At 49.0% G+C, this 25,802-nt stretch overlaps 1 protein-coding gene across 1 annotated transcript; it reads left to right on the forward strand.

Annotated features, from left to right (window-relative positions):
- The first annotated feature begins 2,105 nt into the window (after window positions 1-2,105).
- MYCBPAP (MYCBP associated protein) lies at window positions 2,106-25,299 on the forward strand. The gene is made up of 20 exons (XM_064271229.1): window positions 2,106-2,193; window positions 11,694-11,821; window positions 12,416-12,601; window positions 12,679-12,822; window positions 13,523-13,706; window positions 14,125-14,240; window positions 14,416-14,421; window positions 15,029-15,170; window positions 16,295-16,410; window positions 16,497-16,612; window positions 17,114-17,225; window positions 17,746-17,935; window positions 18,432-18,619; window positions 19,610-19,756; window positions 20,253-20,678; window positions 21,047-21,168; window positions 21,937-22,052; window positions 22,620-22,765; window positions 22,948-23,121; window positions 24,624-25,299. The coding sequence occupies exons 1-20, from the start codon at window positions 2,118-2,120 to the stop codon at window positions 24,717-24,719; spliced, it is 2,931 nt and encodes a 976-aa protein (XP_064127299.1). The 5' UTR covers window positions 2,106-2,117; the 3' UTR covers window positions 24,720-25,299.
- Window positions 25,300-25,802: the final 503 nt, after the last annotated feature.

Raw genomic sequence — 25,802 nt, forward strand, 5'->3', positions numbered from 1 at the left:
GAAGCTCAAAAAGATGAATTGACACAGTAGCTGCAACAATGGGCTCAAGGATAATGATTGTGGGGATGGCACAGGACCCGGCAGTGTTTTCTTCTGCTGTGCTGGAACCGACTCAGCGGCATCTAACAACAACTGCCCCCTCCCTCCGAAAAACTTCTTGCACTATCTCCATCTCAGTATCTGCTTCTTGGGGGCCTAGATGACACAGCACCCACCCTGGGGTATCATAAATGTTCAGTCAACCTTCATGGAGTGAACTCAACTGGAGACTTCCTAGAGGGTAGCAGGAGTTTGGTGACTGACCGGGAGGGCAGGAGAGGAGAGGCTACCCTCAGTCATAATGAGAGTGAAGGTCTACAGGGGCATGGACAAGGGGCCATACCCCTCGGGAGGGGCCCAGTAATGGGGAATTTACAGGGAGCCCAGGGATTGGCCAGCCCTGCTAGCATCCTCCCTGTCTCCTCCTGTCTGGGGTAAACCCGAAAACCGACTGCCTCAGAGTTGATTCCAACTCATAGCGACCCTATGGGACAGAGTAGAACTGCCCCATATAGTTTCCAAGGAGCACCTGGTGGATACGAACTGCTGACCTTTTGGTTCACGGCCGTAGCACTTAACCACTACGCCACCAGGTTTTCCCTGTCTGGGGTAGACTGCAAAATTCAGAAATGGCCCAGGAAACAGGGTCCAAAGAGCCCTGGCCTTGGACTTGGTTGAATGGGGTTCAAGCTGTAGTTCTTGCTAGTTAGGTGACTTTATACCCTTCTCTTCTCTGGGGCTGTTTCTCCCATCTGTACAATGGGTACAAACTACATCCCCATCACCTCAGAATTGACTGAGAAGACACTAGTTTACAAGGGCACAGTGTTGGGTAGTTTAAACGCATAATCTTATCTAATTCCACAGTGGCCCTGTGAGGGAAGTATTATGACCTCCATTTTATAGGTGAGAAAACTGTGGTGCAGAGAGGTCAAGGGACTATCCCAAGAACACACAACTAGCAAGCAGGCAGAGCTGGGACTGGACGTGGGTTCTGTCTGGCTGTAGTCCCTTCGCTATTTGACATAGTTACTGAGTGACCACTACGTGCTAAACTTTGGGTTGAGAGGGGATCAGGGAGAGGCGATCCCTGCTGTCATGGAGCTAGATTCTGACAGTGAGTCTGAGAGCGAGCATGACGACAGGCAACCACATAAACAAAATAACTCCAGACTGCGTTAAAGCTCTGGAAAACATAAACAGGTGCGTTTATAAACTTGAGAATACAGAGGGGTACTATTTGAAATGGGTGGGAGGGGAGCCAGGGGCAGCATCTCCAAAGACTGAGACCCGCAGGATTAGAAGGCCCCCAAGTCAGGGCAAAAACTTGGCTTGTTCGGGAAGTGATGAAGGCCCAAGTGGCTGCTACGGAGCGCGAGCGTGGGCGAAGGTCATTAGGCGCGGGTGGGGGGCAGGCACGGGCCACCGGGCACCTGAAATCCATGGGAAGCCATTCAGGGATTTTCAGTAGGGGTGAATGGAATGATCCCTGCGGCGGCTGTGTGGCCGGGCAGAGGGAAAGGCGGGTGGCTGGTCAGCAGGCCGCGGCGGGAGTCCGGGGAAAGTGCTCGCAGCCGGGACGCCCCCTCGCCTAGTAGCAGGGCGGGGCGGGTCACGCAGCCCCTACATCCTATTTCTCCTCGTCTCCTTTCCCCTTGTCCCGGCACGGCCCCCACGGCGAGATCCCCAGTTTCCACCTCTGCCCTGACAACCCACATGGAACGCAGCGAGCAAAATCCCCTCACCCCGCCTCCACCCCGCTGGTGACGTCACGGCCCTCGCCGGCGCCTTCTGTGACGTCACGGCCCGGGCCCCTAGAGCGCCTTTCGGAGCTGTTGGAAGGAGGAGCTGCCTGCGGCGTGGGCGCGGCCAGATGATGAAGAAGGTGGTGTCCAAGCAGTCTCCGCCCAAGTTGTTCGGTGGGTGTGCGCTCCCGCGCGGGGCGCCGGTTGCTATGGATACAGCAGCGGCCGCTGGCGGGCGGGCGCGCGCGCGCGGGGTCGAGGGGGGCTGCCCCTCCGGTTACTTAGCCTCGGGTCGGGGCGGCGCGGGGCCGGTTTCACAGCCCAGCCGGCACCATGAAGTCTCTGAAGAAGGACTCGCGCCTCAGAATACCAACAAACAGATTATTGGAGTCCGCAGAGAGCTGGAAAGGTTGGCGCTGGCTGCCTTGGGAACTCAGGAGACCCGGACAGGGCAGGGGTGCTTGGGATGGGGGGTTAGCACGCGGGGTTTGGAAGATTGGGTACACCAGAGATATGGGTAAAAGCCCCTGAGGCATGGGGTGCAGGATACAGGAGCCTTGGGGATGATGTACAAGATGGAGACTCCCTAAGGGAGGGGAATAAGGCATTGGGCCTTGGGGGGATAATCAGTGCACTGGGCCTTGGAGGTGATGTACAAGGCAGGGACTCTCAGGGGAGGGGGTACAGCCCACCGGGCCTTGGGGGTGAAATGGGAGACTGACAGAGGGGTTTCAGGGATCAGTTGTCAGGGAGATGGCATTGGGTGGGAAGGCATAGGAGATCCCTGCCTCTAACCAGGTCTTAGAGTCGGGCGCAGGAGACAGGATCCCCTGACCAAGTGGAGTGCAGAATTGCCAGGGTAGAGTTTAAGGCTAATAGGGCAAGGAAGTAAGGTCATTGGGAAGGGGAATCAGGGAAGAATATAAGATACATGTTGGGGGTGGTAAAACCAATGACCTTGGCGGGGTTCTTTGGAGGGTGTCAGCTAGTAGTCCTGGTGGAAAACCCAAAGAAATGCCTGACATGACTAGCTCTGTGTCTGACTGCCTTTTCCCACCATGTGCCCTTTCTAGTCCAATGACACCTGTCCAGCTTGTTTAATGTGGATAGCCACTGGACATGACTTCCTGGTCTCTGCAGCGGCACCCTGGTTGCTGCCGAGAGAGCCACAGGTGCCTGACAGCAGACTGACTACCATGGACATCCTCCCATGTGCAGCCCACCCCCTCATGGATCTTTCTTTGCTGTTTCCATTTATTGAGGGCCTGCTATGTGTGGGCACTGCTCTGGGCACCAGTGGTATCAGTATTAATTATGTGGCCCCAGCCCTCAAGAAACTCAGGAGTCTAATGGAGACACAGAAGAGTAACTAGAAGAATGTGGAAGGATAATGAATGCAGTGTTGTAAATGCTGTCATTTAGGCACCTGTCAGGGGCTAAGAGGGCTCAGAGCACTTGACCCAGGCCTTGGATGGTAGAGCTGGGGGGAAGGTTTTCTGAAAAAAGTGACATCTGTGGCCAACCAAAAGAAAGGGGGAAGGGATTGCTTTTCCAAGTCGAGTGAGCAACTTGAGCTGAGGCCTAGAACTGTGAGCACATATGGCATGGTGGCCAGGGCAGAGGAGGCAAGTATGGAGAAGGATCGAGAAGGAAGCTAGAGGGGGCTGCACAGGTGGGCAGGGGCCAAAGGGCTTTATGGGTTATGTCAAAAAGTTGGGACTTGCTCCTGCAGGCCCTGGGGAGACCCTCCCTCAAAGCTGAGGAGAAAGTTCAGTGTGATGAGAGGGGCAGGCCTGGAGTCACTGGGGCCCATAGGAGGCCTGGACAGCTAGCAAGAGCTTAGTTGCTTTTCAGCATGGCATTCTTTTATGCTTCTTCATAGTATGAAAGTCGGGTTTTGTCTACGTTGTGACGCCGTTTCGTGGTATACTTCTTTAATAGTTAAGAGAGAAATATCTGGTTGCCTTTCCCAAGGGCAGTCAAGGGCTCTCCTTGATCCTGCCTCCTACTCACCTGGTTTCTGGGAGATCTTATCTGATTTGAACTTCCTGCTGTAAACAAATCAAGGAAAGATTTTTCACTGCATATTTACTTTTAATAAGAGGAAATTTCGTTTGCTTAAATAGCCCTTGAGTTAAGAACATGCACTGGAGTGAGGAGGGAAAAAAACAGCGTTTAGCATGCAAGATACCTTCCCCACCCGCAATAGCTCAGGCAAAGCCTCTAATGTAGTACTAGGGTGATACTTGTGCCCTCAATATAATACAGCTAATCAACAGATATAATGTTGTGCTATGTCTTTTCCAAGGTTTCTGAATTATAAGCAAAAAGGCAAGCAAATATTGTGGCTGCAAACCTGTTTAGGGACCTGAGCCATTTTGACTCTGAAGTTTCTCCCTGCTCTGGTTGTTAAGACTCCCAGCAGTACCAGTGTCCTCTTCCCCCTCCCCTTCACTGATTCAAGCTCTGTCTTGGTTGAGACCAGTGGCTTCACTAGGGGGGTGCAGGGGGTACAGACCACACTGAGTGACACTGTCAGAGGGGCTGACACCAAAATGACTGTCTATAAAATTTTTGTGCATTGTTTCAGGAGAAATTTATTATTTTTTTTTTAATAAAAATATCCCTATAGTTATAACAACAAAAAAAATTTTTTGTAACCCTAGCTTGCTTGTATCAATATTCTACAAGGCTAAAACTCTATGCTAATTTACTTTTTGGGCCTTTCCACGTGCTCCAGTCAGAGCTGTCATTATTACCCAATTACAGTGACGCTTCGAATCCCATGGTTTCGTCTGACTGTGCTGTAAGCATGAGCTGTTGTTTTCATTGCTGCAGGTATTTTTATAGTCACTGATTTTGTCAAATTTTCTGCTGTTGTGGTAATTAGTGTTTGTGGACCTGTATCAATAACTTTTTTGAGAATGAAGTAATAAAGGAGAAAAATCAGAAAAGGCTTCCACACAGTTACTAATAATGTTGTAATTCAATGTAGAAAGATTTTACAAAAGTTTTGTTGTTAGTATTCACATAATCTAAGCAATATTACATTTAAGCAATTTACAACTACATTTATCACATATTATTCTGTGATTAAAATTGATAATAAACTAACATGTATATCCATGGAGGAAGGTGACACCATGAGTTATCACACTGAGTGATACCAGTCCTAGTGACACCACTGGTAGGGACAACCCCTCCTTTGGTTCCCCTAGCACAACCATGAGGTCAGAATTTCCCAAAGGCTTTAATCAACACTAAAAATAAAATAAAATTTTGATAAGACAAGAAGCAGAAAAGCAGAGTCCAGGTTTCGTTTCCCTCCATAGCTTCTTCCCCGCCCACCTCCCATGGCAGTTCTTGCCTGAGTCCGGGTCTGCTTTGGTCCCTCGGAAGCTAGTACCACTTCTATGGGCACCCTCCTGATCACCTTCTGCCTTGCCTAGCTCTGGCAGAGGTGTCATCTGACTACCCCTGAAAGGTCTCTTCGACCCCCTCAGCTGTCAGGATCAAGGGCCCACCAGGAGCCTCACGCAGGCCAAAGAACGCACTTCAGCTTTAGGCCTGACAGGACCAAGGTAAATGACAGGAAGTAGCTGGGCCACCATTGGCTCAGCAGTGAGACACACTTCAGCCTTGCAGAATCCTCCCTCCAGCAAATCCTGAAGTGACCTCCAGGGGATTACCCTTCCTCCTTGGTCTGAGGGCTTGCATCTACTCCCCCAGTCCATGTGGTTCACCCTCATTGGATGAAACACTCTGCAATGCTGCTTTCATCAGTCAGGGACCAACCTCCTTCCTGCTGACAGGAGGAAGATCAGATGCCTCAGCTGTACATTACGAAGCCATCATGCCCTGGTCCCCGTCTCATCCCCAGTATCACACCCCACCTTCCCTGTAAGCCCTCAGTGTCACCATGCCACACACATGCCACACTCAGCTCTGCCTTTGCTCTGACTGGAACACCTTTCTTTCACCTGGAACACCCCTATTTGTTGCTCCACCTGTGCAAAGCCTTCCTATCCTCCAACCCTAACAGCCTGTGAAGCCACTTACTGACCCTGCAGCTGTTCCTCTGAACCTTTCTTTAGAGCTGTAAACTGTGTGATCCACCTTGTTCTGTCCCTTCCTTGATGTCTAACCAAACCTATTGCCTGTGCCAGTAATTTACACACATATATTGTTGATTAGGGTATGTATGTGTACTTGTTGTGTTTTTCATTTCCAGAAGCAAAGGACCATATTCTTAACATTTCTTACCATCTTCCCTGTGGCTTATAGCACAAGAAGCGTGCTTAATATATATTCTTTGGGATGAATTTATAATTTTTATGAGTATGTATTAACTAGAATACATCATTCTCTGACTAATGTGAGCATTTATTGTACTATATTCAAGATAACTTCTCAGAAAAACCTCAGACCAGAGATTCACTGATCACTTCAGTCTGAAACAAACATGAAAAATTAGTTTTTCAATCACTCAAAGAGATGGGAGCTTTGACCTCAGAAATCTTCAGCGATGTTGAAAGTTTATGAATTTACATGGAATAATTAAACACCCATCAGTAAGAAGCACACATCTGGAGATGTTTAATCTTTTGGGAAGATGGAGACCCGGGTGATAGAGGAAGCAAATATCCTGGAACATAGAAATAATTAAAAAATATGTAAAAGGAAACTTCCAACTGGTACCAGTTCTCTTGGGCTGCTACCAACTCTGGTGACTTTATGTAGAAGGGGGAGAGGAAGTAGAAATCAAAACCTAAGGCTGCATCTCCATACATGGTGGCAGATCGGATCCCAACTACAAGGGTTGAACCGCTCAGCCGTGTGTGTGTGTGTGCATGCACATGTATGTGTGCACAGAGCCATGCAATTTAACCAACAGATATTCCTGAGTTTCTGCTGACTCCATTGCTTTGGGACACATAGGCTGAATTTAGAGATTTTGAGTTATGTTAGAAATGATTCTGGCTTTTTTTTTTTTTTTTGTCACTGTGGGCATTTCCTTAAAAAAAAAAAGCTTGATTTTTCTTAACAAAAACACCTGCCTTGGTGTTTCAGTGATATTGCCTCTTAAAAATTAGAGGCAAAGACTCTTGGAGAAACAGTAGACAAAACCAAGTTTTGTTTTAATTTGGCAGGACTTAGGTGTTCTTTCATTTTGTGTAGGGTCTCAAACCATTCTGAACCGGAGGGCAGAGGAGGGGAGGATACCAACCAGAGAAATAAATTGTATTTAGAATTGTGAAACCACCTCTGTGCAAGGATGACAAGGAGTGTGTCCTTGTTGGAAAAAACCTGCTTCTACCCGATGTGTTCTTAAAGGTATGCTCTATTCTACCAAACTTTCAGAGAAGAGATAACACCACTACTACTAAAGGTATTTCAAAGCATAGAAAAGGATGGAATACTACCTAACTCATTCTATGAAACCAGCATATCCCTGCTACCAAAACCAGGGACAGACACCACAAAAAAAGAAAATTACAGACCTATATCCCTCATGAACGTAAATGCAAAAATCCTCAACAAAATTCTAGCCAATAGAATTCAACAACATATCAAAAAACAATCCACCACGACCAAGTGGGATTTATACCAGGTATGCAGGGTTGGTTCAATATTAGAAAAACAATTAATGTAAACTACCATATAAATAAAACACAAAAACCACATGATCTTATCAATTGATGCAGAAAAGGCATTTGACAAAGTCCAACACCCATTCATGGTAAAAACTCTCAGCAAAATAGGAATAGAAGGAAAATTCCTCAACATAATAAAGAGCATTTATACAAAGCCAACAGCCAACATCATCCTAAATGGAGAAAGCCTGAAAGCATTTCTCTTGAGAAACCAGCCAAGGATGTCCTTTATCACCACTTTTATTCAACATTGTGTTGGAGGTCCTAGCCAGAGCAAAGAAATAAAGGGCATCCGGATTGGCAAGGAAGAAGTAAAATTATCTGTATTTGCAGATGACATGATCTTATACACAGAAAACCCTAAGAAATCCTCAAGAAAACTACTGAAACTAATAGAAGAGTTCGGCAGAGTTTCAGGTTACGAGATAAACATACAATAATCAGTTGGATTCCTCTACATCAACAAAAAGAACATCGAAGAGGAAATCACCAAATCAATACCATTAACAGTAGCCCCCAAGGAGATAAAATACTGAGGAATAAATCCTACCAAAGATGTAAAAGACCTATACAAAGAAAACTACAAAGTACTACTGCAAGAATCTAAAACGGACCTACGTAAGTGGAAGAACATACCTTGCTCATGGATAGGAAGACTTAACATAGTAAAAATGTCTATTCTACCAAAAGCCATCTATACATACAATGCACTTCCGATCCAAGTTCCAACAACATTTTTTAGTGTGATGGAGAAACAAATCACCAACTTCATATGGAAGGGAAAGAAGCCCCGGATAAGTAAAGCATTACTGAAAAGAAGAAAAAAGTGGGAGGCCTCACTCTACCTTATTTTAGAACATATTATACAGCCACAGTAGTCCAAACAGCCTGGTACTGGTACAACAACAGGCATATAGACCAATGGAACAGAATTGAGAATCCAGATATAAATCCATCCACATATGAGCAGCTGATATTTGACAAAGGCCCAGTGTCAGTTAATTAGGGAAAAGATAGTCTTTTTAACAAGTAGTGCTGGCATAACTGGATATCCATCTGCAAAAAAGTGAAACAGGACTCATACCTCACACCATGCACAGGAACTAACTCAAAATGGATCAAAGTCCTAAACATAAAGACTAAAACGATAAAGATCATGGAAGAAAAAATAGGGACAATGGTAGGAGCCCTAATATAAGGCATAAACAGCATACAAAACATTACTAAAAATGACACAGAGAAACCAGATAACTGGGAGCTCCTAAAAATCAAACACCTGTGCTCATCTAAAGACTTCACGAAAAGAGTAAAAGACCACCTACAGATTGGGAAAGAATTTTCAGTTATGACATCTCCAACCAGCGCATGATCTCTAAAATCTATATGGTTCTGTTAAAACTCAACCACAAAAAGACAAACAACCCAATCAAGAAGTGGGCAAAGGATATGAGCACGCACTTCACTAAAGAAGCTATTCAGGCAGCTAACAGATACATGAGAAAATGCTCTCCATCATTAACCATTAGAGAAATGCAAATTAAAACTACGATGAGATTCCATCTTACTCCAACCAGGCTGGCATTAATCCAAAAAACACAAAATAATAAATGTTGGAGAGGCTGCGGAGAGATTGGAACTCTTATACACTGCTGGTGGGAATGTAAAATGGTACAACCAGTTTGGAAATCTATCTGGCGTTTTCTTAAACAGTTAGAAATAGAACTACCATACAACCCAGAAATCCCACTCCTCGGAATATACCCTAGAGAAATAAGAGCCTTCACAGGAACAGATATATGCACACCCATGTTTATTGCAGCTCTGTTTACAATAGCAAAAAGCTGCAAGCAACCAAGGTGTCCATCAACGGATGAATGGTTAAATAAATTGTGGTATATTCACACAATGGAATACTACGCATCGATAAAGAACAGTGACGAATCTGTGAAACATTTCATAACATGGAGGAACTTGGAAGGCATTATGCTGAGTGAAATTAGTCAGAGGCAAAAGGACAAATATTGTATAAGACCACTATTATAAGATCTTGAGAAATAGTATAAACTGAGAAGAACACATACTTTTGTGGTTATGGGGGGGAGGGAGGGAGGGGGGAGAGGGTTATTTACTGATTAGTTAGTAGATAAGAACTACTTTAGGTGAAGGGAAGGACAATACTCAATACACGGAAGGTCAGCTCAAATGGACTGGACCAAAAGCAAAGAAGTTTCCGGGATAAACTGAATGCTTCAAAGGTCAATGGAGCAAGGGCGGGGGTTTGGGGACTATGGCTTAAGGGGACTTCCAAGTCAATTGGCAAAATAATACTATTATGAAAACATTCTGCATCCCACTTTGAAATGTGGCGTCTGGGGTCTTAAATGCTAACAAGCGGCCATCTAAGATGCATCAATTGGTCTCAACCCACCTGGATCAAAGGAGAATGAAGAACACCAAGGTCACACGACAACTATGAGCCCAAGAGACAGAAAGGGCCACATGAACCAGAGACTTACACATCCTGAGACCAGAAGAACTAGATGGTGCGTGGCCACAACCGATGACTGCCCTGACAGGGAGCACAACAGAGAACCTCTGAGGGAGCAGGAGATCAGTGGGATGCAGACCCCAAATTCTCATAAAAAGACCAGACTTAATGGTCTGACTAAGACTAGAAGAATCCCGGGGGTCATGGCCCCCAAACCTGTCGGCTCAGGACAGGAACCATTCCTGAAGCCAACTCATCAGACATGGATTGGACTGGACAATGGGTTGGAGAGAGATGCTGATGAAGAGTGAGCTACTTGCATCAGGTGGACACTTGAGACTGTGTTGGCATCACCTGTCTGGAGGGGAGATGGGAGGGTAGAGAGGGTTAGAAACTGGCAAAACGGACATGAGAGACTGGAAGGATGGAGTGGGCTGACTCATTAGGGGGAGAGTAAGTGGGAGTATGTAATAAGGTGTATATAAGTTTATATGTGAGAGACTGGCTTGATTTGTAAACTTTCACCTAAAGCACAATAAAAAGTATTGGGAAAAAAAAAAAGTGTGCTCTGGCCACCACCTGAGGCTTCTGTCTCAAGTCTGTTTCCCTCCATTCCCACCAACCACTATCATCATTAGTCACTTCATTACGCAGGAGACTCCTAAATCGTCTCATCCTCAGTCTTCCAGGCCCTATTCATTCCTCACCATGTCATTGCCCCCGGGATAAAGACTGAAATCCTTAATGGGGCTCACTAAGCTTTTCGTGACACACCCCTACTTCTGTCTCCAGGCTCACTGCTTCTTGCCTCCACCCGTCCGCCTCGTCCGCCTCGCTGTGCTACACTCTAGCTATTTAAAAACGCCTGCTTTGAGTTTCAGGAATGTGCCCCATTGTCTCGCCTCCAGTCACTGTTAAGCTATTCCCTTCGGAATGCCTGCTCCCCAGTGCCCTTTCCCTCCTCTCACTTCTCTCCATCCTTCAGTTCTCAGTTCAGACATCGCTTCTGTAGGAAACCCTGCCTGACCACCCCACAGACTGGGCTGGGCCCCCTGGGGTGCTCCCGGAGTAACCCTAGTATAGTGTGTTTGACAATCTGTTTCTCCACTGGGCTCTCTTTGAGGCCTGAGATACCCACTTGTATCTTAGTGCAAGACACATAGAAAATGCATTGTATTTATTGAATGAAATAGTGTGAAATACATGATCAACAGTGAATGGTCTTCTTAACGCAGAAGAGTGGATCAATGCCAGCCCTGAAAGAGGCTGAGGAAGCAGCTAGTCCAGTTGTCACAAACCACTGTGCATCAGAATTACCTGAGGATCTTAAAAAGATACAGCTCCTCAGGCCCTAGAGCCACAGAGGAGTCAGGAAGCTGTACTTGTAAAGCTCCCCAGGAGATTCTGAGGCAGACATTGATTTTTGAGAACCACTGATTTAGTCCAACCTCCTTATTTTACAGATGGGAAGCCTGAGGCCTAGAGAGGTTAAGTGATGTACCCAAGGCTGTCCACCTGGTAGGGCCTGGATGGGCACATAGGTCTTCTGACCTCACTTTGGGCTATAGCAGTCTCAGTCGTTGTGGAGGGCCAGGGGGAGTAGGGTAGAAGACCTTCAAGGGAGATCTGTTGCCCCAGGGAGGTGCTGTCCAGGCACCTCTGCTGTCTGTCCAGATGGTCAGCTCTGTCCCCACCATGCAGTCTAATATATATATATATATACAGAAAGAACTCTTTAATCACTTATAACTTTCTGCTGCTTTTCAGAAAAGAAGCGGGCAAAACTACCTGAGCAGCCCACACCCCCTATTCAGGAAGAACCAGAGCCTGTTAGCAATGTCCTACAAGGAGATGACATCCTTGCCTTAGCCATTAAGAAAGAAGACTTGAGGAAGGTAAGGACGAAGTGCAGGGTTTCCTTACTGCCAGAACTTTTCCGTGCTGACCTGTGAGGTCTAGAACATCAACCAAGTCCACTTTCACCACTGGCTCCTTGCTCATAGAGGGAGTGTCTAATGCCATGGAGAAATCCATTGAACACACATACCTTTCACTTCAGCATTTAAAGGAATCTACTCTGTTGTTTTTTGTAACATTTTTGAGATTCATACAGAATCGCAGGGGAAATGAGATGATGAGGTATCTTGTTTCCCACTGAAGCAGGTGCCCTCACGCCCATTCTACAGATGGGAAAATGACTTGAAGGAGCAAAGTTACAGATGGGGATAAAGCCCCTAAATGCCAGCCCCATGGAAGAGTCGATACTTCTCACCAGACATGGAGGCATACAGTGTCATTTTTTTCCTCCAGGACATCACTGAATCTCATGTCTCTTACTCAGGCTTTTCCTTGACAGAACATATGGGCAGAGCTGGGAAACAGATTTGTCAGCCCTCAGGGATTCCACCAAGAATTAGGACGGAGGAGACGGGGTGCTGTTTTTCCTCCTCCAGTCTCAGGTGGAATTCTCTGTTTTGTTTCTTTTTTAGCAACACCTTCCTCGCCCAGAAACGGAAGATAAACCTGCCATTACCCAGAAAGTTATCATCCGTAAACTCAAACCCAAGGACTCTACAAGGAAGGTCTGCCACTTTGTAGCACATCCTGCCACTCCAGATGCAGCCACTAAACCCCTGGACTACTCCGGTATGCTGACCTTGGCCCTGGCGTCCCTTGTCTTGGATGCCAGGTCTTTGAGGCAGGTCTCTATTGCAAGTAACCCCCTTAAAGAGCTTACATCGGCTAGCTACAGGTTGTCTTTCTCCTTCCCTCTTCCCCACCCCTTGCCTCAGGCCCTGGAAATAGCATCGATAACAGTGAACAGATCCTGCCACACCACATCTTGGGGAGTCTTCAGGACTTTAAGAGAATTGCACTCGCTCGAGGGAACACCCAGGTTTGTTTGTACAGAGCTGCCTGGGTGAGAAAAGTCACTGGAGTCATTGCAGCCTCGCCACCTGTCAGTCAGACAGGACCAGGGTTAAAGAGACAGTCCAATCTCTGGGCCTTGAGTCCAAGATAAGTGACTCTCCCCATGAAATAGCTGGATGTTTTAGTTGCAAGTCATAGAAACCACTCACTCTAAGCTGACTTCAGTTGAAGGGGGAAAGGTTTACTCTAAGGACACAGAGGTGCCTCATGGAACCCAAAGACCAGGGCGTATCTGGCTCCGAGCAGACTGCACCTAGGAGAGCCTCAGGCTCAGGGCTGCGCTCCCTCCTCTCCCTGTGCTCCTCTGTGCACCGGCTTCATTTACCTTTCCCTGAAGACAGGCCAGCTCTCCTCGGTCCACGTGGTGGTTTAGGGGCCAGTGGGTGAAGGGGTTAATTAGCATCAGTTGTGAGGGGAAGAGACACATTAAAAGCTGTTGAGTACAATCTTAGAACAAAGGTTCCCATTCTGGGGAAGATGGGACAGACAGCAGCTCCCAAGCCCTCTGGCTCTGTGATTTGTCCTCTGTACTTGCTACTCTGGGGTTCTGGAGAAGAAGGGTTCTCAGTGGGAGCAGCAGGGATGTCGGGCTCATGAAATCTCTGCTCCTTTGCCAGTTCAGTGCCTTCTCAGCACCCTCCATGCACCCACGTTGTACTTTTCAGCTGGCTGAACTGATACACACCTCACCCTGTCTGATGGCCCTCATCTCAGCGAAAGAAGAGCCAAAGCAAAAGAAACCCAAAGCAGAGAAGGAACATCTCTGGGTCCCACCCCCTCAGCACAACTTTCTGAAAAACTGGCGGCGCAACATCACCCTGCGGAAGAAGCAGCAGGAAGCCCTCAGTGGTAAGCAAAGCAGACAGACTGCCCGCCTGGTCTCCAGTTGGCATTGAGGCTCTGCTGTTTTTCTTTCTCCCCACACCTGTCCAGAGTCTGGACTCAGGCTGACGCAGATGGAGTTTGTGCCATTTATTCCTAAGTGCTTCCTGCTTTTAAGCCTTAAACCAAAAAACCCATTGCTGTCAAGTCGATGCTGTCAAGTCAAGTCGACTCATAACGACCCTATAGGACAGGTGGAACTGCCCTATAGGGTTTCCAAGGAGTGACTGGTAGATTCCAACTGCTGACCTTTTGGTTAGCAGCTGAGCTCTTATCCACTGTGCTCTTAATAGTGGGTCCTAAAACCTGCCCAGTAAGTGGGTGCTCGGGCCCCTGCTTATGCTGGTTTGGTGGAGGGGCTGCATCCTTGGCTCACTGTTTCTAGAACACCTGAAGAAGCCAGTCAGCGAGCTACTGATGCACACCGGGGAGACCTACAGACAGATCCAGGAGGAGCGGGAGCTCATTGATCGTGCCCTTCCTACACAGCATGATGGGAAGGTAGGGAGAGCCTCTCCCCAGCGCCTGTCAGGAGGGGTCTGAACAAAGGAATGGTGTGTCTCAGGTTGCACAGTTGGGGAGAATATCTATCCATTGCAAAGCATTGTAATGCCCTCAGGCCTTTACTAAAAGATATCGTTGATCCCATTATTGGGTACTTGGGGACTGGTTGGAGTCCTGGGTGGAGCAGTTAAGTGATTGGCAGCCAACTGAAAGGCTGGAGGTTGGGGTCCACCTAGAGGCTCCTCAAAAGAAAGGCTTGGCAGTCTTCTTCCAAAAAATCAGCCATTGAAAACCCTATGGAGCACAGTTGTATTGTGACACACATGGGTCTGCCATGAGTTGGAATCAACTTGACAGGAAGTGGTTTGGTTTGTTTTTTGAGGGGAGAGGGGGTGGAGATGGGCCAATTAAGTCATTCAGCCTGAGGAGGAAAATGTCATAGGTCCTGAATTATTAGAATGATCTTAGCACCTGTCTCCTAAGAGCTCAGACTCCAGCTGTTGCATTCTCCAGGACACCATATTGTGTTGCGGTATCTCAGTGCAGTGCCTGTACCAACCCACGCCATCTTCCCAGGGGCAGGTAAAGGTTACAACAGGGCATCCTGAAAACAAGAAAGCACACGCTTCCCTTCTGCCAGGAATTCTTCAGTGATGGCCATGATGAATTCCCCAGACGGGGAATCTGCAGTCAGGATGCTTGTCCTCCCAGACTGCCCACCAGCACCTCCCCAAGGTGTCAGGATGACCTGACTCTCCTCTGTTCCTCCTTGCCAGTGCTGTGAGGAGAGCAGCGGGTTCTGGAATCGACTGGAATATGTGGGAGATGAAATGACAGGTCTGATCATGACGAAGACGAAAATTCAGCGTGGCCTCATGGAACCAATCACTCACATCAGGAAGCCCCAGTCCATCCGGGAGGAGATGGGTGAGGAGCAGGGTATCTTGTGGCTGGCCTAGGAGGGGGGACTGTGTGGTCATAACCCGCACGGCTGGTGCGAGACAAACCTGGGATCAAATCCTGGTTCAGTCATTTACATCCGTGTGGCCTTAGGCAAGTCACGTAACTTTTCTGAGTTCCAGTTTCCTCTTCAGTAAAACGGTGATAGAAGTGGTATAAGAAACAGAGCAGGGGTGTCGGCTGTGGAGCCACGCCGTCTAGTACGGCAGCCGTGAGCCACGAGTAAGCTACCGAGCCCCTGAGATGTGACTGGTCTGAACTGGGATGTGCTGTTAGTGCGAAATACACACTGGGCTCCAAAGATTAGGATGAAAAGAAGTCTATTTTATTAATAGTTTTTATATTGATTACATGTTGAAATGATATGTTGGGTTAAATAAATTGTATTATTAAAATCAATTCCACCTCTTTCTACTTTTTTTAAATGTGGCTACTAGAACATTTTCAGTTACATGAGTGGCTTGCTTCTGTGGCTTGCATGTTTCTATTGGGCAGCATGGCTTTTGAGCCCGCCAGACTGCCTGGGTTCAGATCCCAGCTGCATTGGGTTTGTGACCAGAAGCAAGTTATTTCACCTCTCTGAACCTCAGTTTCCCCATCTGTAAATCCTTACAGGGTTGTGAGAGGGTTAAATGAGACATCATAAATATTAAGAGGTCCTACCCCGTAGTAGGAGCCCTGGTGGTATAGTGGTTAAGAGTTATGGCTGCTAACTAAAAGGTGAGCAGTTCGAATCCACCAGCTGCTCCTTAGAAACCCTATGGGGCAGTTCTGCCCTGTCCTATAGGGTTGCTGTGAGTTGGGGTTTTTTTTTTTTTTTTTACCGTATGGTACCCACTCAGTAAAAGGTAGCTGCTATTGTTAGTATTATTGCAATGCCAAGATTTGGCTCTGCGGAAGCCAGTTTTGCAGGAGTCCTGTGTGGTACTGCCGAGGTCTGGGGTAGGACTGGAGTCCAGTGGCCACAGGGAAGTCGTATTTTCAGCCTTCCCAGAAATGGTGCTGGGGTGGGCACACTCAGAGCCCTCAAGAAGTGGTGGGAAACGGGCAAGACAGCAGCCTTTGCTGAGGGTCCTCGGACCTTGCTGTAGGATTACCAGCCCAGAAAGATGCTTGGTACCGCTACACCTGGGATCGGAGTCTGTTTCTGATCTACCGACGCAAGGAGCTGCAGAGCCTCCTGGCCGAGCTGGATTTTAGCCAGCAGGTTGGTAATGCCCCAAGCCCGTCTGAAGCTCCTTTGGGTGGTCCCTGTCTTCAGTTGGCTAATCTTTCCTTTCTGGTCTCTCTGAGGATATTGATGGCCTGGAGGTGGTGGGAAAAGGGCAGCCTTTCTCATCTGTTACGGTGGAAGACTATACACCGTTTGAAAGTACCCAGGAAAGCTCCTCTGAAGACACAGTGAGCTTGTGAGTCAGGCCTGGGTCCTAAGGAGAGAGGCTGAGAGTGTGTGGCTTCCCCCAGCATCCCAAGTATTAAAGAACAGGCTGCCTTCCCGAAATCAGGGTGCCTCCATCCCGTCCTCTCTCTGGTGGCTGCCACCTCCTCTTCTAGCCCATCCCAGCACCTGTGCTAGCATTTCTCTTCCCATCTGCTCCTTTCCAGCAACCAGCTGGTAGTGGGGATTTCCTGGACATTCCTTTGCTATTAAATGGGATACCTCCAGACTCTCCCACTGCTGTACATAGTGAATGGCTCTGTCACCAGGACTTGAAGAGTCACTGGATTTCTAAGAACCTCCCACCAAAAGGAATGGGTCAGGAGGAATCTAGGCTGGAGTGGAGCTGATTGCATTCCACTAGAGTGCAGAGCTGGTCTCTTCTCAGACTTCCTGGCAGCCATTTCTGTGGGTTCCATGTGGCATGACTGTGGCAGCTTCAAGGAAAACAAGTCATTGGTTTCTCTTACAGAGACGTAATGGCCAATTACCCTGATGTGACCCTCATGCCTATTCTTGGCCCTTCCCTACTGTTCTGTGGGAAGCCAGCTTGCTGGATCAGAGGCAGTAACCCACAGGACAAGGTAAAACAGTCTTCACCCTCACCCTCCTGCTGGAAGGGCTTCCTTGTGGGTGCAGTCCCAAGGTGACTGTAGCATTCACAAAGAGTCTGTTTAGTCTCCTGTTTGCCTTTTTATCTGGTCACATGTTTAGCAACACTAACTCGAATAAGAATAAAATCACAAGGCTGGGAAGGGAGTGTCATAAGCTATCCAGTTTGTACCTAGCCGCCAAGCATGTAAATAAACCATCCTAAACAGGTATCACTTCAAGAAGGTTCTAGAATAGACCTTCCGATGCTAGAAGCAAAAATGTTCATTGGATATAAAGTCTGTTTTATCTTTTTACTATTGATGGCAACCTCAGAGACAGCCACTATCATGGCATGGTGCCACTCTATCTGAGGATGGCTAGGTTCTGGAGGCCCGGGACACGGAACTTTCAGTGTTAAAACTGGGAAAGTCCTAGGCAAAAAGGGATAAGTTGGTCACCCTAGACCAGGGCCCCCAGCAAAGACATTTCTCATACTTCCTCCTTCCCCAGAGCCAGATCGGAATTGGTGCCCGCTTGACCTTTGAAACCCTAGAAGGAGAGAAAACATCTTCAGAACTCACCGTGGTCAATAACGGCACAGTGGCCATTTGGTACCACTGGCGGCGGCAGTCCCAGCTGCAGTCTTTCCAAGACCTGAGGAGAAACAGGATGCAGCGGTTTTACTTTAACAACCGGGCAGGTACCTAGGAGAAGCTGCTGTACTCACCAGGTCCTGGCTGGAGCTGGTTTTGTCCTCAATGTCTGCGAGAAGCTGAAGTCTAGTCAATGCCCAGCTCCTATAAGTTTGAGTCCCTCTTACCCCTCAGCCCCTCCTATTTCTCCTGTGAAAGTCTGTAATTGCCTAGCTGTTCCTGTCTGTTGGGCAAAGGGTAGAACTCTTGAGAACTCAAAGAGGCTAGCCACTTGGGAGCAGAAACACATAGTCTAGGGGTTCAGTTACCTGTATGCACAGGCCTGGGGCCAGGATGATGAATTGTCCCTACTTGCCTGGGACTTTCACAGTTTTGGCATTGAAAGCCAGGCACCTCAGGAAACCCCTCAGTCCTGGTTACCCTCCCTGGGTCTCAGTTAAATGTATATGCGTTTGCTTGGGGCTCAGTTAACTTTATACATGCAGGCTTGGGGCTCAGCTAGCTTGTATTCATTAGAAACCTCTGACTTTCTGCCCCTCTCAGGAGTGATTCTGCCTGGAGAAACTAAAAAATTTACCTTCTTCTTCAAGTCTCTGAATGCTGGGATCTTCAGGGAATCTTGGGAGTTTAGAACTCACCCTACCCTCTTAGGAGGTGCCGTCTTGCAGGTCAATCTCCATGCAATCTCCATGACCCAGGACATTTTTAAGGATGAGAGGCAGGTACTGGAGGTAAGGGACCCAGGATCTTTCACCCATGGACACCCATGGCAGTGTGGCAGGGATCTTACTCTCCCAAGCCAAGAGATGAATTGCCACTTTTCACAAACAGGCAACAACTCTTGCCCAACAAACGCTTCCCAGGGCTTTGTGATGTGAACGATGGGTGGGCAGGCAAGGTGGGGGCAGCTTTTGGCCCCACCATGCATGGGGCCCCACTGAGTTGAAAAGAAATGAGACTGAGCCTTAAGATGCAGGCCTCGTGAAAGTACTTATTTGAATCGAAATAGAATGAAGGACCCTTCATACCAGGAGTTGCATTTAACTGGCAAGACTTCCAACCCAAACCAAACCAGAGAGAACAGTATACATAGTGGGGCATGTCTACCCCCATTCTATTTAGTAAGCTGACCCCTTGGAGAGAGTAGAGGGAGGCCTGGGAACATGCTGTCTCCCAGTTAGCTGCACAGTGTGCCCATCTTGTGTTCAGTGGGGCTCTGTGGAAAACTGTGTTTCCTAATTCATTGTGGCCCCCAAACACATGCCAACTACTTCAGCTGGGGCTCAGCCAGCAGTGATCAAAGGTAATTTTGACAACATGTCATTTCTGCTTTTTTCACTGACTTTAGGACCTAACACTCATGTGAGCTACCCCTCTGTGTGTTTCTGTGACACCGACTGTGCAGCCAAGCCAGACAGGATGTTACCACCGCTCTCGGCAGTGTTCAGACTGCTTCCCCTTCTTCCTCATCTGGGGAAATGCTGTGTAACCTCCTGGTCCGATGCAGGAGCACCCTCTTCTCTGGGACGGGCCCCTCCTCTGCATCCTTTTCCTCCTCTTTTAGAAAACAAGGATGCTTGGAGAGACATAGAGGTTTTGTATGAGAGAGAGAAATGGCAGGGACTCAAATCCGAGGTGGCACAAAGTCCTGAGGGACCTAGCTTCCCTCAAGGATATAATATGGGTTTTGAAAGCCTGGGCTGCCATCTTCTCTTTTCCAGCGTAAGCTGGCTGCCCATGAAGCCATCACCATTGTGGAGAGTGTGCTGCAGGACCTGCTGAGGGGGATCCTGACCCCTGAGCGCACGCCATCACCTGTGGACGCCTATCTCACGGAAGAGGACCTGTTCCACCACAAGAATCCTCGGGTACAGGCCCTACCTCAGCCTCCGCCCCACGTGCACACCTGGATCATGGGAATAAGCAAACGCTTCTATGTGCCAGGGCTGTTCTGAGCCTCTTAAATGAGTAACTTGCTTTCTCCTCACAGCAGCCCTGTGAGATGGGCACTATTGGTATTCTTACTTTACTTTGAGGAAACTGAGGCACAGAGAGGTTAAGGAGTTTCCCGAGATAACTCAGCTAGTAAGTGGATGCTCAATGAGAACAGAGCTTCTCAAATTCCTTCATTCAAACTCAATCTTATTTGGAGGGCCTAATGTAAAAAAATACAAAAGCCTTAAATTGGAGATGCTTGGGTGAAAGGGAAGCGGGGAGCCCCTCTGGCCACAGCTGCTGCTGCTAGCTCCTTCCCCACCTCCTCCCTCAGTGTTCTTGAGAGAGGAAACTAGAGCAGGCTGGCTTGGGCCCCAGGTGCCCCACTCCTGGCCTCCCCTCATGTATCTTCCCTTGCCTCTGCTTCAGCTGCATTACCAGCACCAAGTGGTGCAAAACCTGCACGAACTGTGGCACCAGTACATGACCCCGCCCCCCAAAGCTGAGGAGGCCAGGCCAGGCGAGGAGGAGCAGCCCAGCACCAGGGCCCAGGCCACCCCGGCCCAGTCATCACATATGGAGAAGGGCTTCGTGAACTCAGATCTCTCGGCACACATGAAGGGCCCAGTACCAGAAGCCCAACTGTCCCGGTCTGAGAGTGAGGCCCATGGGGACTCCCGAGATTCCTCAGTGACCCAGAAGTCTGGCGGGGTGACTAAGCTTCCTCAGCGGAAGAGCATCATGGAGGAGATCCTGGTAGAGGAAAGCCTAGACTTGAAGAGCACCAAGAGCCCTTGGGAGCTGGAGAGCCTTCCCTTGCTCAAGTGGAACCTCTGCTTGGAAGACTTCAGAAAGGTGCTTCCCTGACCCCAGCAGGGGTTGGTGGAGACTGCTTCTGCCCTGAACAAATAGCTAGAGCCCCAGTGGTCCCTTTCAGCCCCGTGAGCAAAGAAACAAAACCTTCTGATAACCCAAAGAGAGTAGTTCCTTGGTATAGGAAGGGTAACCTCTTGACCCTGGCAAACCGTGGACAAGGGGTTCATGGGAACAGATTTCTAAGGCTCCCGCAGAAGGTATCCCAGACAGACTGTCCATGGCTGCAGCCCCTCCTGGTTCATGTTCCCCTGACCCGCACCCCATACACCATGCCTGTCACTAAAGGGCACAGGAACCCTTGGTGTCCTGGGCAGAGCAGTTGCCCATGGTGCCTGTGACCCTGCCAGGCAGCGATGACCCTCCCTGAGGAGAGCCAGCGAGAAGACGCCCTAATCAGACTCAACAGAGGGGCTCTGGAGCTGTGCCAGGAGCAGAGGCCGCTGCAGTCTGACTTCCTGTACCAGACTTGGTAGGTGCCCCCACCAAGAGAGCCTGTCCCTTCCACCTCCCCTTTGTGGCATCTGGCCAGAAGCCCAGGACAGCCAGTCCCAGAGCAGGGCTCCCCTGGATCTCAGGTTGCTAAAAGATGCTGCAAATATTCCATGCCCTGGTATCTGCTGGAGTAGCTCTTGCTGCTGCCTGCTTCTCTCTGGGGAGCAATCACAGCAGGGTAAATATGTTGTCGTCTTTTTTTTTTTTTTCCTTCTTTCCCTGTTCCTTTTCAATGAGCAGAGGAATGAAAGAAGAGAAACCAAAGGGCTTCACTTTTCTGTTGTCAGCCTTCCCCACTGCCTGTGTGGAGCCTGCTTGGATAGGCTGAGGGACCTTTTACGAGGCCCTCTAAGTACAGCCCTGGGAGCCTTATGCTAGAAATCCCATGGGTGGCTTAGCCCTCCAGTGGAGCTGGACTGAAGTCGGAGTTTAGACTGCATTCATGGGCAACTCCTAACCCCAGTCTTGGGCCACTTTTCCTTGGCTGTGGCCTACGGAAGCCATGCCTGTCACTAGAGGACATAGAGACCCTTGGTGTCCTGAAGAAATGCAAGAGGGCCCCAGCAGTGGAAGTATCTGAGCACTTGCAGGGCCGCGGGTGAGCACTCGGCTGGTCAGGAGCATGACGCTTCCATGGGAGCTCCTGGTACCAGCATCTCTGACAGGCGGGATCTGAGCCTCTGTAGGTTCAAGGCCAAATGAGGGCTAATGGCTCTTCTCACATATGTCTTGTCTTGCCCTCTAGTTTGCAGCTGTGGCGGGATGTGATTGATAGTCTGGTGAGCTACTCCCTGTGGCTGAGGGCTCTGCTGGGCCTGCCTGAGAAGGAGACCACTTACCTGGATGTGCCAGATGAACAAGGTCAGACATGGCACAGCCACGCTCCACGTCATCTTCCACACCCCTCTGCCTGGCCTTCCTCCCCTGCTCCCTGGTCACCTCAGCTATTTATTTGTGCCCCTGTGGTGGGACCTCCACTTAGCTGAGCTGATAGAGGAGGCCCCTGCTACCCTTCTTCTATCTGCTGGCAGGCTTTGGGAGCCAGGAACTACCTTTGAGATCACCTCAGTTCAGTTCCCTCATCGTATATGTTGAGTCCCAGCCAGGGCAAATGACTTACCCACCTCATGCATGGCAGGGTGGCAGGGCTGGGACTAGAACCTGGGTCTGGCTGCCTGACCAGGCCCCTTCACCTGTTCCACAGTCCTGCTCCACAAGGTCACACCACCTGAACAAGGGGCTCAAGGAAAGGAGCTCCCCTCAGAGTGGGCTCAGTTCCCAGTCTGTAGGAATTCCTCAAAGCCTCTAAGAGCAGCTGGCAGGGCCCAGGGCTCTTACCCTCTGCACCCCTCGTCTCCTGCCCTTGGTATGCTTGTGGCCTCATCTAGGGCACAGAGTGCCACGTTGTCTTCAACTCAACTCCTGTAGATCAGAAATCACCTCCCATCATGGAAGTGAAAGCGACTGCTGGGAGAGTGGGAAAGGAGGACCGGAAAGGGGGATCCCAGGAAAAGCGGCAACTAGGAATCAAAGACAAAGAGGATAAAAAAGGAGCCAAGTTGCCAGGGAAAGAGGCATGCTAGGAGATGGCCCCGGGACTGGGAAGGGCTGGGCGACGGCGGGAGGGCCTTGGAGGGCCTTGTGGACGGTGGGCAGTAGAAAAATTGTTGCCCCGGCTCTCCCAGTGAGCTAGCTGCTGAGAATGCCTTGGACCTTGGGTGCCACTGAAGGCTGCACATGTCTCTCTCTCTCCAAGCAGGACCGTGCAAACAGCAAGAAGCAGAAAGCAAAGGATGACAAGAAATTAATGAAATCTGTGAGTCGGGAAAGGCTTTCCTTGGAGGATCCTGTCCCTGACAGTGTCATCCCTTCCCAAGAACCAATAGACCCCCTGGTCATGGAGAAATACATGCACAGGCTGCATATCGAGGTGAGGGGAAAGCCCAGCAGTCAGCCCTCACCTGGTTCACACCTGCCCTGCACATTCCCTTCCTCACTCATTCACTGTGTTTACTCCACCATCGATGAGCATAAGCACCTTACATGAGTGATTGAAGCAGAGCTGCCCTTGTGAAGGGCATCCTAATGTGGAAGACAGACCACATCAATAAGTAACTTATCTGGTATGCTAATTGATAAGCACTGTGGAAAAGGGAAAGGTAGGGCAGGGTCAGGGCAATGGGGAAAGCTCGGGTAGGGGCAGGGGCAAGAGTAGATCCCATTGAGAAGGTGACATTGAGTAAAGACTTAAAGGAAGGTGAGGAGTGGCCCTGTGGACATCCCAGGAAGAGTGCTGTAGGCAGAGGAGAGAGTGGACCAGCATGTCTGGAGGGGCAGGAGCAAGGGAGGAGGAGGCAAGCAGAGAGGTCCTGAGGCCATGTAGGTCATTGTAGGCCATTGTTAGGACTTTGGGTTTTTCTCTGAGTTGAGAAGCAACACCAAGTTTTGACTAAAGGAGTGACATGGTCTGACTTGGTCTTTAAGAGATCACAGTGGCTGCTGTTTGGAAACAAGACTGTGGGAACAGAGTGGAAGTCCTTCTCTTTCTGCTCCTTTCTCTTCCTCTCCATATTAGGTCCATCTGGGCAGATGTGTTTCTTAGGAGAACACCACGTAGGGTGGATTTCCATCAATAGTAAAGGTTTGGAAACTCTGGAGAGAGACTTTTGTATGGACATGAACTATTCCTAAGTAACAGGTCCTTAGAGATCCACCCAGGTGTTTTTGTTGATACTGTGGTTGTTTTATTGTTGTTGTTTGGAGGGGGGTGGTCCACAAAGCTCTGCCCACTATGTTAAGGGTCTAAAGGTGGTGCTTTGTCTACCTGTGTTGCGTCTGGCTGGTTAGCTATGATTGGAGTGATGCTCCTGATCTCATTGGATCAGAAGCTCCACTTGCTGCTGGTGACATCACTGAGATTTCTGAAGGCTGATGGGGTCTAGAAAGTAATTAAAGGGCTCTGAGGACCCATAGGGTAGACTCTCCCTTGACTCTTTGCAATTAAGGATCAACTTGCCTAGGCTTGTGTGGTCCAGCCCTTTTGCAGCACACAGACTCAGAGACCTTTCAGTACATGGATCTGGGATCTTACAGGAAGAGAAGTTGGCCTCCAGGAAAGGTAGTGCTGGAGCTGAGCCGAAGCCCACCTGAGGGGCTAAGTGGGCACTGTTCTCTGGTCTCCCATCTGTAGGCTCTAATGTCCCCATAGGTTAAAGGAGCATGGCGCAGGATCACCCCCCAGTCTGGTTTGAAAAATAAAATTATTTGCAAAAACAAGTGTTCTACAGAAATACAACTTTGGTTTTTGCCCCACTCCAGCTGTTCTCTCACGGGGGTAGCTGTGTCCACTCTCATAGCATAGTTGATGCTCCCTTGTGTACATGTTGTCTGCAGAGAGAACCTTTGCCTGTGATGTGGGTCCTGTTCTTTCAGGTCTATGGGCTGCTGGACATCCTGGTGACTGACATGATGGTCCTGGCAGACGAGCTTGGCCCCATGAAGAATGTTGAGGACCGTTTCTATCTCTGAAACTGAATCGCACGTCCCAAGCAGCCTCTGGGAGCCAGTTAACAGACAAATCAATAAAGAACCTTTAGTTTTCTGCCATTTCCATTGTGCCTTTGTGTCTTGGATGTTGGATTTTGATGAGCTTAATTCATGACCTAGGTCCTCCCTTGTCCTACCCTGTCCTCAGACTCCCCCTCCAGTTCCTGAAGCCATCCAGCAGGAGGGGATATGTGGGAGGATGGGCAGAATAGCAAGTTGGTGGCAGGACAAGGAATTAGGTGTAGGACAGAGAGCGTCACCCCTCATAATCTCCGCTTCTGGCTTTCCTGGGCCCACATTTTCGGGTCATGCTTCTTGTAGTCATGTTTTCCCGAGGCATCATCACCAAGTACAGAGAGAGACTAGGAGGATTAGACCCCCAGGATCTGGCTCCCTGAGATCCACCTACTTCAGCTGGGTCCAGGGACCCTGTCCTAGTCCCTGAGAGTTATGCCCACCACACCTCCTAAACCCTGAAGGCCCTTGTCCTCAGCAGGAGGTTAATCTTCCCATGGTGCACTGGGTGGGTCTGTCTTAGCCCTCTCCCCATGTCGATTCATGGTCTTCTGGGAACTTTTTTTTTTTTTTCCTTAAAAACAGCCACTGGACTTCATCTCTCTCCCCTGCTCAGAGAAGCTGTAGCAGTGAGAGATGACTCTTGGAAAGAAAGGTGCTGTGTCGTCTCAAATTCGGTACCATATTGCTCTTTTGTTGGTAATAATCATTCTGGGCTGGACTTCCACAATTTGAAGACCATGTGCTGATGGTGCAGAGAAGGCGTGGGCTGGAGGACTGGGGGAGCTGCCCCCAGGCCGGAAGCAAGCCCCTTGGGCTTGCATTTGGTGTTCTGATCAGGACCTCAAGGACCTCAAGCAGCTTCCAGTTGAGACCCAGGAAAAGGATGTTTGAAGAGGGCAGGATGCTCAGTCCCTGTGTGTGGAGAGGCAGAATCTGGGACCATGAGAGGGGATTGTGCTCACAAGAAAGTGGCAACTCCACCAAAGAGCCAGCGCCAGGAAATGGTCTTGCCCTCTCCTTCAAAGTCCTCCTGGCCCAGAGGAGGAA

This window comes from Loxodonta africana, chromosome 18 (genome assembly GCF_030014295.1).
Source record: "Loxodonta africana isolate mLoxAfr1 chromosome 18, mLoxAfr1.hap2, whole genome shotgun sequence".
In the NCBI taxonomy this organism is placed as follows: Eukaryota; Metazoa; Chordata; class Mammalia; order Proboscidea; family Elephantidae; genus Loxodonta; species Loxodonta africana.